This window comes from Orycteropus afer, unplaced genomic scaffold, assembly GCF_000298275.1.
Source record: "Orycteropus afer afer isolate SDZICR_OR568_19922 unplaced genomic scaffold, OryAfe1.0 scaffold00338, whole genome shotgun sequence".
NCBI classification, from domain to species: domain Eukaryota; kingdom Metazoa; phylum Chordata; class Mammalia; order Tubulidentata; family Orycteropodidae; genus Orycteropus; species Orycteropus afer.
The window spans coordinates 2036362-2054004 of record NW_006921925.1 but is presented as its reverse complement, the minus strand read 5'-3'; the positions used below and the strand labels follow the sequence as shown (position 1 = coordinate 2054004).

At 40.2% G+C, this 17643-nt stretch overlaps 1 protein-coding gene across 1 annotated transcript in view; it reads right to left on the bottom strand.

Moving 5' to 3' along the window:
* STOML3 (stomatin like 3) overlaps nt 1-12970 on the bottom strand; it is a 24219-nt gene extending 11249 nt beyond the window's left edge. Inside the window, exons 1-5 of the mRNA XM_007952447.2 lie at nt 12863-12970; nt 12708-12780; nt 7624-7706; nt 5439-5642; nt 1031-1165 (exon numbers count right to left, since the gene is read on the bottom strand). Coding sequence (XP_007950638.2) covers nt 1031-1165; nt 5439-5642; nt 7624-7706; nt 12708-12780; nt 12863-12904 — 537 coding nt within the window. The 5' untranslated portion in view covers nt 12905-12970. The remainder of the gene's footprint in view (nt 1-1030; nt 1166-5438; nt 5643-7623; nt 7707-12707; nt 12781-12862) is intronic.
* Between the last annotated feature and the right edge of the window lie 4673 nt (nt 12971-17643).

Genomic DNA, 17643 nt, shown 5'->3' with positions numbered 1-17643 from the left:
TATCACTACGGAAGTAGGATTGCCCAACCTTCCTTCCGAGGAGTGGCTGGTGGGTTTGAACCATCAGCCTTCTGGTTAGCAGTCAAATGCCTTAGGCACTGCACCACCAGAGCTCCTTATATAAAGGTATCTCTATAAAAGATTCAAGTAATAGATTTTTGACCTTGAATATCAGTGGCTGCCAGCATTCTCAGTCATTCTGAGTAGTACTAGTTAAATATTCAAATAAAAATCTCCTCAGGATTTCAAGTTCCAAAGAGGGTACACAGGCTTCTAATCTAAATTGGTTTCTGTTTACTTTAGGAAACCCATCCACCCAGACACAGAGGGTACAGATCAAACAAATCCAACACTATTGGGGGCCGGGGTGTGCTTCAACTTTGTAACTCTAACCTGGATTGTGTTTATTCATACCTTTTAGTCCAGTAACAACACTAGAACAACTATTCTCAAAAGATAGACTCCAAGTTTTGCTACATCAGAATCACCAGCTTTACAGAAATGTAGGTTTCTGCACACCCTGAGACTCTCCGTCCCTCTTCTAATGGAAGCCTGGGAACTACTGTTACTGTTGCTTCATCTCTCCATAGACTGGGTGTGGAGCCAGTGTTAGGACCCACATTGCATGCTACTGAGTGTCCTCTTGCCCTGACAGCTGTTACTAACCTCATTGCTTTTCCATTCAGGTGGAAATTCTCAGTAAAACCTGTGAAAAATAAACTCTTTTATAGTAAAAGGAATCACTGGGTGGCCCAAAATTGGCTATTAACCAAAATGTTCAAATCTACCTCGCAGTGCTCAGAAGGAAGGCCTGTCGATGAGTTTCTGAATGATCACAACCACTGAAAACCCTAAGGAGCACAGGTGTACTCTAAACCACGTGGGGCCGTCATGAATCAGAACCAGTTCGACAGCAAATTTTTTTCTCCTTATAAAAATAATTGTGAGCCCTAGATCTTCTGTTGCAGCTTTACCCTTGTCTGCTCCAAAGCCAGATGGCTTGCCCTCCATATGTAGACTGGTCCCTTACCTTGGCTCTGGCTTCTCGTGTGGCCTCAGCTTCGGCTGCCATGGATCTTTGCAACTGCACTGGAATCCGAACATCTTTGATTTCCACTCGGGCCACCAGGATTCCCCACAGCTCTGTGGCATCATCAAGCAAGGTCTGTTTCCAAATCAAAAAAAGAACAGTCATTGGAAGCCTGTCTTCTGATGGAAGCCTGTCTGGCATGATATAAGTTTCTGATGTGCTTTTTATTGTAAGAGAAATTCCTCTTCTTTTCCTCCTCTTATATTATTTAGATGATGTTTGTTTGGGAAGGGAATAGGAGGTAGTAACCCTGAGGATCACTTTCTGGATTATAACCCCGAAAGTTTTCAGGAACAAAAAATGAGAGATCTTTTAGCGGGGTAGTCTTCCAGCAGGACCTATGCCCCAAAACCATTGCAAATGAAGTATATGCTAGATACTCATCTAGAGCTGAGCAGATACTCCAAGTTTGCTTTCACTAGTATCAGGCAGACAGCAGTGCATGGACAGACCTGGATTTTTATCCTGAATCTGCCACTGCAGCTTTGAATCTTTGGACCAGTTACTTAACCTCTCTGATTCTCAATTTTCTCACCCATGAAAGGTTTCCTTTCAGGATTGTTCAGAGGTTTGGAAATAATATAAATAAGATACATATCAGTGTTTAGCAATGATTCAACAAATGTTACTACCAGGTAATTTTTACTCTGTTTAACCCCTGCCCTGTGGTCAACTTTAAATAGGTAGGTAGTAAGGCATATTTTCAGGAGCAGAAGCAGCCTAAAATGGAGAATGTTCTTGTCTTTAAACCCATTAAAGATATCTTATTAGATTTATGCATTGAATTATGTCCTCCCAAAATATGTTTTTAAAATCCTAACCTCTATGCCTATGAGTAGGAACTCTGGTGGTGTAGAGCCTAAGGCGTTTGACTGCTAACAAGAAGACTAGTGGTGCAAACTCACCACCCATTTCTTGGAAGGAAGACTGGACAAAAGACTTCTATAGAGATACCACCTTGGAAACCCAAGGAGGGGTCGCTATGAGACAGAATCCACTTGATGGCAGTGAGTTGTTTTGTTTTGTTTTTTAAAACTCTGTTAAAAATAAATTTGTTTGTTAAAGCCATCCACTTGTGGTATTTCTATTATAACAGCCCTAAATAACTGACAGAATTTCGTACCAGAAGAGGGGAGTGTTGCTCTAACAGATACCTAAAATATGGACGAGGTTTTAGAATTGGATAATGGGTAAAGGCTGAAAGAGTTTTGAGGCACCTAATAGTAATTCTGTAGTGATACTGCCTGGGAAACCCAGTTTCCAAGAAAGGAGGGGTTGCTATGAGTCAGGGCCAACTCGACGGCACATAGCAACAACAACAACAGTGAAAGCCTAGATTGCCATGAAGAGACTGTTGGTAGAATTATGGATGTCACAGACAATTCTGGTGAGGAATTAGAAGGAAATGAGGAGAGATTTTGATAAAGTCTCTATCATCTTAGCAAATATATATGGCACCAGCAATAGAGTGCTCTTAGAAATGTGAATGTTAACTGTGCTTCTGGTGAGGCTTTAAAAGAACATGATGAACGTGTGATTGGACAATGGAAGAAGGGCAATGCTTTTCATGCAATGGCAAAGAACTCGTCTGAAGTATGTTAAAATGTGGTGAAAGGTAGAATTTGTAAGTGAGGAACTCAGAGATCTATCTGAGGTGATTTCTAAGCAAAATCTTAAAGGAGTCATGTGGTTTCTTTTTGCTGTTTATAGTAAAATGTGAGAGGAAAGAGCTGGACTTATAAATGAATTACAAAATGAAAACAGAACTTAAAGTTTGGAAAATGCTGGTCATATCCTAGAACTTTCATTAAGGATGTGATTACACAGTCTTTTGTTAAAGAGATTAAGCCTGTGACTGATGGCTCTAATCAACTACCACAGTAGAAAACCCATCAGCTTACACTCCAGGGGCTCAAGAAAGAACAAAAGGAAAGAATGCTGTCTGCCTCTTGGAAATGTACAGGCAGGAAATAGTCCAGAAGAGCTATATCTTTTGTCCTCCAAGAAAAGAAAAGGACAATCTCTGGATCAGCAGAACTATTGGAAGGAACAGGGGGATTAGGGCTGGCTTAGTTTCAAAGGATTGGGCTGTGGTCTCTTGGATCTCAAAGAATGAGTCCACAGCTTTCTAGGTTTCAAAGACTTGGATCTTCATCTTTACCAACTCAGTTCCAGAGTGTGGAGCTGTCATTAATGAATGCCAGAGGGATAGAACCAATGCCCAAAGCTGAGAGGATGGGGCTGCCATTCTCAAAAGGCAAAAAAAAAAAAAAAAAACAGGTGCTGCCAGGACCAGTTGGGTGGAGTTGCCACTCAGTTGGACTGGGAGAGTGGGTCCATACAAAGCTGAAGGAGCAGACTTGCCATCCCAGTGGGCCTGGAAGATGGAGTTGAAGCCGAGGGCAGAGGGCCATTCATCCAGAATCCAGAGGGCATGGACAACCCTCAGAGTCTGGAGGGCAGGCTATTATTGCCCAAATGGTCTTGGGAAAAAAGGATTATTTTCAAGTCTTGAGAACTAGTGTAAATTTTTCTGTTGGGTTTTGGACTTGCTTGGTGTCCATTATCCCTTCTTTCTCTCCAAATTCTTCCATTTGTAATGGAAATGTCTACCTTGTGCCTGTTCTACTATTGTATTTTGGAAACAGATAAATTATAATCTAGATTTTACAGGTTCACAGATGAAGAGAATTTTGCCCCAGGATGGAATACGCCAAAAATGTCACTCATATTTTATTTTGATGATTCAGAAATGAGTATTTGGACTTGGCGTTCAGTTAGACTTTTGGTATGATATGATGAGGTGAATGTGTTCTGCATGTGGCAAGGACACGAATTTTTGAAGGCCAAAAGGTAGAATGATACAGATTAAATTGTGTCCCCAAAAAATATGTGTTGTAAATCCAAACCTCTATGCCTGTGGTTATAAACCCATTTGGGAACAGATTTTCATTATGTTGTAAGACAAGATTAGTATGTGTCTTAAGTCAATCTCGTTTGTAATACAAAAGAAATGAACAAATCAAGCAAAAGAAGCAGGGACATGAAGGAAGCGAGATGCCAAGCCACATGAAGATGGCCAAGAGCTGTGAAGCTCAAAGAGATAAGGACTTTCCTCCAGAGCCAACCGAGAGCTGGCCCTTCAAATTCAGAATTCTAGCCTCTTAAACTCTGAGAAAATAAATTTGTTTGTTAAAGCCACCCACTTGAGCTTTTCTATTATAGCAGCACTAAATAGCTAAGACACTAGGGATCCTGGAAAAGAAAGGATGAGAAAGAATACTTTGAGACAATAAGACCAGAAAAATAGTTTCTCAGAAGGAAGGTAGGCAGAAGTTTCATGCTACCAAATGGAAGAACCTTTTCTGAGATCCCTGCAGGAGATGGTGAAACCGTGCAAGATGCTGGTAACCTGCCAGTGGCTAGAAATCATCAGAGTGGTCAAACTAGCAGGGCTCTTACTAACATTATAGGGAATTGTCATGCAGAACTCATGGTATCTCGTAAAACTTGGGGGCTTTCACACCAAGTTAAGGACTAGAGGGGTGCTAAAAAGAATTAAAGTTGAATTTCCCTCCTAACATAGAAAGGAGGCTCTAAGTCTAAATTTAATTAAGAAAATACAGAAATGTGATTGTCTACAAACAATCATAATAGATGACATTGATATATATTCATCAATATTATAACTACCACTTCTATTACTATTGCTGTTAGTGGTATGATGTAAGAATTTTCAGGAATGTCAGGGTAGTGCATATCTCAATTGAATCCTCTTCTAACTTTCACACTTCACTGAAAGTAAGAATATACAGACTGCCTGAGGAATGGCTGGACTTCTTCTTGGGTACTCTAAGCTAAAAGTAAATCTATTCTCTAACCTTTTCAGAAAAGGCTAAAATGTGCAACATTAATTCATAATTTTAAATTCCAAAGAAAATGGATAAAGTGTTTAATTCCATTAGCTCCTTATCCTCTTCCAGATAATTAAATATATAGCTTGTGATTATAAAGAAATGGAAAGAATAAACTGAAGCCCACCTATCTAGAATAGTTGTCTGTGTGTGGGATATGGGCACACTTTTAACTACTGATACTTCGGAAGACAGTAAAAATCTGTTTTCATCAAGTCAGCTCAGTGTCAGAATAGAACTGTGCTTCATAGGGTTTTCAATGCTGATTTTTTGGAAGTAAATTTCTAAGACTTTCTTGTGAGGCACCTCTGGGTGTACTTGAACTTCCCACCTTTTGGTTACAGCCAAGCATATTGACTGGTTACACCATCCAAGAACTGATAATCAAAATAAGTGAGTTAAAGAAACAGGTTTGTTGCTCTTCATGTCTTTACCTGGATGCTATGGGCGATCTCTTCTCGGCCAGCTAAGATTTGGGACAAAGTCTGTGTTCCTAAGACATTTCTCAGTGTGGTCTGAGCCAGCAGAAATGTGGCTTGGTGGACATCATTGACATTAGCCACTGCCGAGACAGCACTATGGATCCTGTAATAGACAACTCCATCGACTTGAGTAGTCACAGAGTCTCTAGTGAGGATCTGTGGAACAAGAACAGAGTGATGTCACATGTTGATTATTTTAACAACAATCGAAAATTGGATTGGGGGAACAATGGTGGTTCAGTGGCAGAATACTTGCCTTCTACCTGGCAGGCTCAGGTTCAAGTCCCAGACAATGCACTTTATGTGCAGTTACCATCTGTCTATTAATGGAGGCATGTGTGCTACTATAATGCTGAACAGGTTTCAGTGGATCTTTCAGACTAAGACAGGTTAAGAAGAACCCAAAACACTTCCATCAAGCCATTTTGAGTCATAGCGACTCCCCACTGGGTTTCCAAAGCTGTAAATACTTACAGAAGGAGATTGCTTCATCTTCCTCCTGTGGAGCAGTGAAAACCCTATGGATTACAATAGTCCAATATGCAACCAGTCATGGGGCTGGCACAGGACTGGGCAGCATTTCATTCATCTGCACATGGAATCACCATGAGTTGGAGGCTGAGTCCATGAGCTCTCCTCCTGGGGAAACAGGAGGAGACTGTGGAATTGTAAATGACAGTTCATGCTATAGCTGTCATGAAAATTCTGTTTTGGCTTGAGTATGATATTCTTCTAGTTAATAACAAAATTCCTACACATGTGTGGTATATACCCACCCCTGTACCTTCACCTCAGAAAAACCTTTGCAGCAATTGTGTAAAATGCTGACATACACCCCTTCCAGAGACCCTAGGTCTTGCATGGTGAGGATGAGCACTTCCATGATAAAATGTAACCCTATAACCCTTTGGGAATTCTACATTCTACAGAGAGGTAGAAGACTGATACACATTATTTTTGCTTTTCAGATTTCATCAGATTTGATGAACAGCAGCTGCTTAGAAAACATAGATGGCACCAGAGACCAAGTAAAGAAAAACAGACAGCTTTACAAAAAGGCTTAGGTATCAACCATTCTGAGCAATGCAAGAACGTATTTTAAAGCAAACAAGAGATTCTGGGAGTACCATGGGAGCAGAGTCTAGAACGGTTTATTGTAGAAAACACCCACATAGGTCAGTAAGCATTCCAAGGTCTGCTATGATTGGCACTGAATTCTGAACACAGTACTCTACAGTTCCCTCCAGTGGCATGGAGACATTATTTCTATAATGCTTTTCCTGGACCAGGGTCCAGGCATTATTAGTGCATACATGTTGATTTTATGTCTCCTTATTACCTTTGCCCTAGCACATTCTGGGCCCTATTCACATTTTCTTTTCTCTTCCTGAGTCATTTTGGTTATGAGAGGGCAGCATGATTATTAGTAACCTGTTTCTCTTCCCTATTTTCCAATTATAGTTTTTGATCATTTATTTACAGTACTTCAAACACTGAAAAAGTAATTTGAAATCCAAATGTGGATGGACCACTTGTGCAGCCTCTGCTCTTTCTCTATGCTCAAGCTACTCTGTTACATCCAAACATAAAAATTCTAAAGCCAAAAATAAAGGTCAATAAAGTAGATATTACTAAAAAAAAGTTCCTGAGAAGGTGATGTTGTTGATGTTGTTAGATGTTGTCAAGTAGTCAGATCCAACTCATAGAGACCCTGTGTACAACAGAAAGAAAGGCCACCCAATCCTGACCATCTTCACAATTGTTGCTATATTTGAGCCCACTGTTGAGGAGGGTGATATCATAACCACTTGCTGGCCTCCACAAAATTAAATTAAACTCCTCCATAAAGAATATGGTTCCGCATGATAACAGGATCATCCTCTAAGTATCTGCTCTGCCCCTGTCCTCCCAGCTCCCTGCCATTGGATCTCCTTCCTTATGCCTTCTCTCACACAGCTATTCCAAGTCTTCCATTAACTCAACTCTTGCCCTTGGCTTCCATTCTTACTGTCAAAGCAAAGCCTAGTCATTTCATCCTCCCTCTTACAGTTTAAAGACATAATGTAAAATTTAAATTGTCCATGCAATGGGAAAGATACAGGTTTTACTCTAGGAACAGATCTTTAAGGACCATCACCTCTTGTGGTGGAATGTTGCAAGTAACAGTTCGGAGATCAACTTTGACAAACACATCTATACAGGGTAGGACCAGGATCAAACCTACGATAAAGAAAATACAATTTAAAAGTTTACCCCATTGAAAATAATAGCTATAATAAATCATCTCCTAGTGTAGTGCCTAAGATACTTGACTGCTAACCAGAAAAGGCTGGCGATTCAAACCCACCAGCCACTCCTTGGAAGGAAGGTTGGGCAATCTACTTCCACAGTGATACCATCTCAGAAACCCGAGAAGGGATTGCCATGAGTCGGGTCTGACTCCATGACACATAACAACAACAGCAGCTATGTGAAATACCATTTTCATGAGGCTACAAACATTTCTCGACAGCAAATAACAACAACAACACAAACATTTCTCAGATGTTCTTAATGTGTACACCTGTAATTTGGGAATTTCCTATTAGTCAATGACTGAAGAACAGTGACTTCTTAGGAATTTATCTTTTGCAAGAAGCTAAAGCTCTTTAATAGTTAATTTTTATATTTTATTTTTAAAATAAATTTAATCTACTTCTATTCAAGTACTGAATTTGACATTAATGTAAATGGATATTTTGGAAATTGGTATCCTCATATTAAACTAAACTCACTGTCATTGAGTTGGTCTTGACTCATAGAGACCCTTCCTTGGGTTTCTGAGGTAGTATCTCTATGGAAATAGATTGCCCAGTCTTCCTTCTGAGGAGTGGCTGGTGGGTTTGAACCGCCAGCCTTCTGGTTAGCAATCAAATGCCTTAGGCACTATGCCACCAGAGCTCCTATATAAAAGATTGAAGCAATAGACCTGACCTTGAGTATCAAAACCAAAAACACCCAAACTCACTGCCATTGAGTAGATTCTGACCCATAGCGACCCCCTTTGGGTTTTTGAGGTGGTAAATCCTTATGGAAGCAGATTGCCCAGTCTTCCTTATGCAGAGTGGTTGGTGGGTTTGAACTGCCAAACTTCTGGTTAGCAGTCAAATACCTTAAACATTATACCACCAGAGCACCTTGACCTTGAGTATCAGTGGCTGCTAATACTCACAGTAATCTTGAATAGCACTGTGGGATATTCAAATGAAAATCTGTCAGGGATACAGATTTCTTGAAAGCAATGGATTACAGAAGTAACAGTTTCTGCATAGCTGTGTTCTAGTTCAAATACAATGGTGGCATTTCCTCAATTTCAAACACTTCCACTTCTCTCTGAGCTGGGAAGTATTTGGAGACAGAGGTGTGTGGGGAAGGATGAGTATAAGAAAATTCATTTGAAGACTATGTGAATACTTAATATTACCATGGTGAATGTTCTTTTCAGCAAGAGTTACAAAGATTAAAACTCAAGGCATATCAACAGGATGGGGACACCAATCCATTTTCATTTATCAAAAAGTTGTGTGTTGTTGTTTTTGTTTTCAAACTAGAAAGAGGTTTTTTTTAGGTTGAGCATCACAGGGAAAAAACTGCTGAAGTGTTTTCCTTCTTTTGGTCTCTATAAACTTTGTCTAAAACTTGAGGTGAGGATACCAGTTGAAGTGTTAGGTGACCCCATGAATGTCAGAGTAGAACTGTGCTCCATAGGGTTTTCAATGGCTGATTTTTCAGAATCTGATCAGCAGACCTTTCTTCCAAGGAGCCTCTGTGTGGACTAAAACTTCTCACCTTTTTGTTAGCAGTCAAGTGTGTTAACAGTTTCACTCAGCTAGGGACTCCATGCCATGTCACTCTGATTAAGACCATGATCCTTGGAACTAGAAAGAGTTAAATCCCAGACCTACCACTACTGGCCTCCCGACCTTGGAACATTGACCTCACTTTTCTGACCTTCAGTTATCTAATACACATTAAGTGGAATAATAAGGTTGTACAGAAGATTAAGGATGATTCAACATGATTATGAAATAAAGTACTAAACACAGTGGCAGGTACGTATTAAGTGCTCAAGAAGTGACAACTCTTATTATCAATATTTTTATTATTAGAGAGTAATTTGTACTTTACAAAAGTGGAAAGGTTTTCCATCAGCAATTTAGATCACTTCTCTCTGGCTCTTATGGTGTTCTGAGGTAACTCATTAACCCCAGAGACATGTATGACGAGAGTAGTTATCTTGGGACATTTAGTTTGAAACCTCCTGAGAAATGCATTTAAAAGAGATATGTTTTTCTTTCGAGTCCACCAAGTCATGGCTATTCCACTTCCCCTGATCTAATTTTATTTTAATTTATAATTTTAGTCCCACTGGAAGCAACATAGCTGGCAAGGGGTTAACCTTGTTCTGTTTCACTTCAGTTGGATGATTCTAGCTCTTCCATTTTAACAGACTCATAACTTTTTAATAAATAATTCTTATCCTCCATTTCTTAGATCCTTCATGGGCTAAGACAAATAGAATTATACTGTTTGGAATGGCCACACCTCCTTCACAAGCTTCTGTTCTGGGTTTTCTACTTTTTCATGTTAACAGGTATATGAATGTGTATGCATGGTTGAATGCAAAGCACAGAGTGTTACAGTAAATAAAAAAGTTCCTGCCCCCAAAGATCCTACAGTCAAACTGAAGAGAGAACAGTTATACTAAAATGATCATAATAGGTGTATTAACAGTTTGCATCACAATAGGGAACAGAAATCTAGTGCTATCAGAGAAATATAGCTAATAATCATTGTTTTTCATGTATCTTCAAAGATGCTGTTTTTTAACAGCCTTCCTTCAAAAAATATTAGAATTAGCCACATGAAATTGCCATTTTTTGTAAGACAAAGGACAGACGAATAATAGTAATTTATATATTGTAAGAGAAGTTATGAATATTAAATTAGTATATTTCTTTTAAGGAGCTTTTAGTACCCAAACAATCCCTTTTCTTCCCCAGTTAACAGGTCACCATCATGTCAACTCTGACTCATGGTGATTCCATGTGTGTCAAAGAAGAACTGCATTCTATAGGATTTTCAATGGCTGATTTTTTGGTAGATCATCTGCGGTGTAATAAATTACATGGTATGGCTTTTCTAGCCATAGTTTTTGTAAATCTCACTTTACCATGAGCAACTGAGTAGCTGATTGTTAAAGTTATCCATCTGGTGTATTTCTGTTAGAGCAGCACAAAGCAATCTTCTGGGAAGTTTGCTCTCTCTCAGATGTGTAGAATTCTGATGTTGGGATTGGTTGGTTTTGCCACTTTGCCAGGCTCAAAAGGAGCCCTCCTAAAGGCAGAAGGAGTCTCTCTCTGACTGCCGGCTGAGAAAGACACTGCTGAGAGAGAGACGTGCTACTGAGAGAGACTGCCGGCTGAGAGAGAGACGGTGGGCTGAGAGAGACTGAGCATATTCCTGAACTTGAATTGTAGCCTCTTGCTTCCCTAATAAACCCCATAATCTGTGAGTTTTGTGTGGCCACTGCAGTGAATTATCAAATCCAGCAGAGAGGCGGTTGGGTGCTGTGGGAGGAGCAGTTGGTGTCAAGGATGGTAAGAAGGCAGCATGTCTGGCGTCATGGTAACAGGCCTTGGACTGCTGATGGTGATTCTGTGTTCCTCTTGTGTAGTTGGAGGAGGTCAAAAGGTGCTGCCTCCCTGCCCCTTTAGCATCACCAGACCTTTTTTCTGAGGCACCTCTGGGTGGACTAGGTGATCCAACTTTTCAGTCAAGTGTATTAACCATTTGCACCATTCAGGGACTCCATGTTATTTTTACAAAGAGCACTACATCAACCATCGACTTTTCATCTACTTAAGAAAATGGCTCCACACTCTATTTGTGGGCTTTTCTTTCCCAGGTTGTTTTCTAGTTTCTTGCACAGCTCATCTGTCCTTTAGTCATCGTACTTTTCATTGTAGTCTTCTCTCAGCATGTACCATCCATCCCTGCTCTATTCTAAATGTTTGCCCATGGTTGGGAAGTTCTGCAGGAATAATCAGAGGCCAAATTATATGGGATCTTGAAAGATATGGTAAGTACTCTGGATTCTTTTCTATACTATATTTTGTACTACGTACATATGCTAATATTTAAGAAGGAGCCAAAAGCAAAGACAAGAAGGCAAAGGGCAGGAAAACTAGATTACAGAAATAATGAGAAAGTTGACACCCTGTGAAAAATGTAACCAATGTAACTGAACAAATTGCATATAAATTGTTAAATGAGAACTTAAATTTGCTGTGTAAACTGTCACTGAAAACAAAATATTTTAATAATAAAAAAAAAAAGAAGCAAGGTCAGTGTTATATCTCAGTTCTCCCCTTTAAAGCCTTTAAAGGAGTCTAACAATAGAACAGCAGATAGAATATTTTGGAAAGGAATACAGTGTGGACACCTTTATAAAGGAACCACCATGCTTTGTCACATTAGAATTGCAGTGCATTTGGGCAGCAAATTGGGATATATTTGGTTAGCATCTAAAGATATTCCATCTTCTAAAATATGATAAATTGATTATGTTGCCAGTCTAAGTAAAATTCCACTTATGTTATTGTTGTTGTTGTTGTTGTTATTTTGCCATCGAGTCGGCCCTGACTCATAGCGACCCCTCCTTGGGTTTCCAAGACAGTATCATACAGAAGTAGATTGCCCAACTCCTTCCTTCCGAGGAATGGCTAGTGGGTTTGAACTGCCAGCCTTCTGATCAGCAGTCAGGTGCCTTAGGCACTATACTACCAGTTGTTGTTGTTGTTGTTATGTGCCGTCGAGTCGGCCCCGACTCATAGCGACCCCTCCTTGGGTTTCCGAGGCAGTATCACTACGGAAGTAGGATTGCCCAACCTTCCTTCCGAGGAGTGGCTGGTGGGTAGAGCTCCTTAAATTCCACTTATAGTGCTTGCTAAAGATTGAAAACCCTATAGAGCACCATTCTCTGACACACATGGAGTCACCATGAGAAGGAATTGAGTCAATGGCAACTGGTTTGCTGGTTCTGTTATATATAAAGGCAGCTCCTGCTTCCTGTGATTTTTCTTTGATTCTCAATAGGCACCACTAGGAGAAAGTATGGTGGAAGTAATCACAGTTAATAGATGCCCATGAATCTTTGTCAAGGCAGCCATGGTGTCATACCTGGTCCTTTGGCTTTGTTAGCTTGGATGCGTCCCAGTCGGAATACCACAGCACGTTCGTACTCCTTAATGATCTAAGAGATTAAGGGAGAACATTTAGTTTTAATGGCTCATCAGCTCATAGGGAAAGCCCCAATTTATTTCCCAAGGTATTACCTTCAAGCACATCCATATGGAGATGGGGAAGGTAATGATCATCAACAGGAAGGAAAGGAAAAATAGGATCCAGCCACAGACACCAAGCCGTTTATTGCTGATGCCTAGGAAATGAAAAGAAGCCTGTAAATTGTGGCTCCTAGAAAAGCCATCAGTTCTTGGGGGGAATGAACTGCCCAGAGGGCTGGCCAAACCTTATGTCACTGAGTAGGAAAACTTACTCCATTTACACTCATGGAGGCAACAAAAAAACAAACAAATATAAACACAAGTAAATAGATGTTCATTTGGGTTTTTAGAAATTAAAATTGATCTGCTTCATCCATGAAAAGCTCATAGCAATCAACAGTAGTATTTAACATTACATTTATATGGGCTTTCATGGTTTATCATTCTCAACACACACAAGACAGTGTCTTTTTCAAAGTGTAGTTCATGGCCCATGCACATCAGAATCATCGGGATGTTGTTTAAGAAGGTAGATTACTGGGCCCCATGAATTCTTCAGGTGAAACTCAGAGCAACCTTCTCAGGTTGGTAAGTAGATACTATAACCACTAAAGGAAAACATTATGGCACAATGAAAAAAAAAAAAAATTATGAAGAGTCCTTAGGTATGAATTTCTATGTGACCTTTCTCACCTAACTGCTCTGTAAACTAAGGCAAACCACTTAATCTCTCTGCACCTGTTTTCTCATCTGTGAAATAGAGATATAATATTGGAAAATTAGATGAGATTCAGTTTACAGGGAACCTAACCCATACATTAATATGTGTATTAGTAATTAGTAATGTGTATTAAGGAGCTCTGGTAGCATAGTGGCTAAGTCACTTGCCTGCTAACCAGACGGCTGGCGGTTCAACCCCACCAGCCACTCCTCGGAAGGAAGGTTGGGCAATCCTACTTCTGTAGTGGTACTGCCTTGGAAACCCAAGGAGGGGTCGCTATGAGTCGGGGCCGACTCGACGGCACATAACAACAACAACAACATTAAGGAGCTCTGGTAGCATAGTGCCTAAGGCACTTGACTGCTAACCAGAAGGCTGGTGGTTCAAACCCACCAGCCACTCCTTGGAAGGAAGGTTGGGCAATCTACTTCGGTAGAGATACCACCTTGGAAACCCAAGGAGGGGTCGCTATGAGTTTGGTCCAACTCGACAGTACATAACCACCACCACCACAACAACAATGTGTGTTAGTACTATTATCCCTTTTTATATATGGATAGGCATTATAGGAAGTTGTCAAACCCAGGTGTTTGGCATTTTTCACTTTTCATGGAATTTTGTCACCTCGACCATTTTAAATTAGCTAAAGTATATTAGATGACTTTTTGTTAATCACATATTATGATAGCAGGGGCATTTTGGCTTAATGAATATTGACTTTGCAATGAGATGGACCTGAGTTCAAATCCTACTTCAAGCAACCTAAAAGCTGGTTAGCTTTAGCCACATCAGCTATGTAATTTTTCAAGTCTCAGGATCCTTGTTTGTGAAGCACACAGGCCTGACTGACTCTTTTACTTTAGACTTATTACTATTCACTTTTTCATCTTCTTTTTAGTCATCTTTCCTTTTTGTTTCCTTCTCTTAACAATCACCCCATTCTCATCCCCTCCTCCTACCCCAATTAATTCATTTTTTTTCCACACAAGCATCAGAATAGGTCATATTCACTGGCTATCTCTATCTAGATAATCCACAAACACCTTATGCTAAACTTTCCCTCCTTATTTGTTCTTTCTTCATTCTATATCTGAATTAATGATTAAATCATACTATTGCACGGGTGAGAAACTCTTGGTCATCACTGACTCTTCTCTGCCCAACTAAGAAGTCACTAAGTCGATTTTACACGACTTCAAATCCATCCTACTCCATTTTACTGCCACTGATTAGTTGTGAATATTTAGGAGGGTTCTAGGCTTTTACTCTTACAAACAAAGCTATTATAAATATTTTTATTTAAGGGAAATACATGTAACATAAAATTAACCACTTAAAAGTGAGCAATTCAGTGGGATTTAGTGCATTCACCAAATCAAACCAAACCCACTGTCATAGAGTCAATTCTGACTCATAGTGACCCCGATTGGGTTTCCAAGGTGGTAAATCTTTACAGAAGTAGATTGCCTCATCTTTCTTCCATGGAGCAGCTGGTGGGTTTGAACCACCACCCTTCTGGTTAGCAATCAAATGCCAAGGAGGGGTCGCTATGAGTTGGATCTGACTGACGGCAGTGCGTTTGGTTTGGTTGATTTTATATGAACAAATACTCATTGTAAAATGAAAATTCAAGGAATACAGACAAAACTAAATTCTCCCTGCCCATCCTCTACCCAACCCCACTTTTATCTAGAGAAATTCCACATTTATCAATTTGGTGTATGTCTTTATAGATCCTTTCCTATGAGTTTGTGTACATATCTTTATATCCAGAAGTGCTTGCTTTTGCTTTGTAGATTTTGTTTCATGATAAATGGCCTCATGCTGTTGCTGAGTTTCTACTTTTGTATTTTAAATAAACAGGTTTTTGTTTTTGTTGTTGTTAGTTATCATCACGTCAGCTCTAGCTCATGGTGATCCCAAGTATAACAGAACAAAACATTGTCTGGTCCTGCACAATCTTCATGATTGGCATGCATGAGTCTACTGCTGTAGCCTTTGTGTTAATCCACCTCATTGAGGGCTTCCCTTGCCATTGCTGGTCCTCTACTTTACCAAGAATGATGTCTTTCTCCAGTGATTGATCCTTTCTGATGATGCATACAAAGTGAGTGAGTTGACTTGGCCTGCAAGTTCGGGAACATGGTCTCAGGGGACATCAAGCTCCATTGGCAAAACATAGTACACAAAAACATTGTTCTGTGTCCTACTTTGGTGAGCAGCAATTCGGGTCTTAAAAGCTTGTGAGCAGCCATCTAAAATGTAACTATTGGTCTCTCCTCATCCAGAGCAAAGAAGTTGTTGTTGTTGTTATGTGCCATCAAGTCGGACCCGACTCATAGCAACCCCTCCTTGGGTGTCCAAGGTGGTATCACTAAGGAAGTAGATTGCCCACCCTTCCTTCTGAGGAGTGGCTGGTGGGTTTGAACTGCCAGCTTTCTGGATAGCAGTCAAGTGGCACTACTCTACCAGAAGTCCCAGAGCAAAGAAGAGGGAAGAAAATCAAAGATGCATGGAAACAATTAGTTCAAAGGACTACTAGACCATGAGAACCTCAGCCTATATGACCCTGAGACCAGAATAACTAGATGGTGCCTAGCTGGTAATGCCAACCACTTCGAAAGGGATCAAAACTGGAGATCCTAGATAGACTGGGAGAAAACGTATGGAACAAAATTTAAATATATAAAAAAGACCAGGATTATTGGTTGGATCAAGACTGGTGAAACCCCAAAGACTATGGCCCCTAGTCATCCTTCAGGCCTGGAATTGGACTCATTCCCATGGGTTAACTCTTAACCAAAAAATAGACAGGCCTGTAAATTGAAAAACTACACCGGAGATGCACTCTTTAGATCAACCAAGGGAGATCAAAAGGGCAACATTTGCATAGGGAGAAAGCTAAGGATGCAGGAATGCATAGGCAAGAAAAACAGAGGATAATGGTGACCACAGGGAAGAAGTGGGAAGAGACCTGTTATACTGTGGGGATTGTAAACAGTGACATAAAACAAAATGTATATGAACTCTTGAATGTGAAACAAATCTGCTTTATAAAATTTCACCCAAATCACAATAAAAAGTTAAATGAAACAACAAAGTAAGCAAGTTGAAGTATTGTACAATATTCTGTTGAGATCCATAGAGCTTTTATTGCCTGATTTTAGGAAGTAAATCACCAGGTCTTTCTCCTTAGTCCATTTTATTCTGGGGGTTCCACTGAAACCTGTCCACTACAGGTGGCCCTACTGATACTTGAAATAGCAATAGTATAGCTTCCAGAATTACAGCAAAACATAAACCACCAAAATACAATAAACTGACAGACGTGGTGGAAACTTAATACACCACGGATATATTTCCATGTCATTACACATAAATCTACCTCTTTCTTTTTGATTTTGCATCATAAGCCTGTCTCAGTTTATTTAACTATTTTCCTATTACTCAGCATTAAGGATGTTTGCAATTTTGCCTTTACAAACAGTGCTGTAATTAATGTGTTTAGACATACATGTCTCTCTGAGACAGTGTGTGCAAATCTTGATGAAAATGTTCAGACAGCATGATTCCTGCCACTTTAGTGTGTTCCCTCCCTGCTGGCACTATACACTGTTTTGATAATCAGAACCATTGGGTGTTCTTGGGCTGTGATGTTAGCAGTGCAGTACACACATAGGCAACATTATCCAACCAGGATACTGGCTCTACTTTATGTCCTTAGCTAAGCTCTAGATATTTCCAAAGTATCTAATGCCTTAACACTAAGCAATATCAGCATTTGTCACAAAAAAAATATCCCTGACCTGCTGGAGCTCCTTGGGAGTCCCATTAAGCCTTCGCATCATTAAATGTGAGCTTGAGGCTCAGCTCTGTTAGGTACTGAATTTGCTGAAAGAAATGAGAGGCAAAGACGTGATTAATCTTCCAAGGTGTACACCTGAGCATTAGGATTACGCAGGCCTCTGCTGATCAGAGACTCGGTGGAGCCCGGGGGTGTCATTAGCGGTGCTTAAAGCAGGGTACAGTGAGCTGCCATGGGCGAGCTCCTCCCTGCAGGGCTCCTTGCCTGGTGAAAGCCTACCCAGCTTTGTGGGGGACCACACAGCTC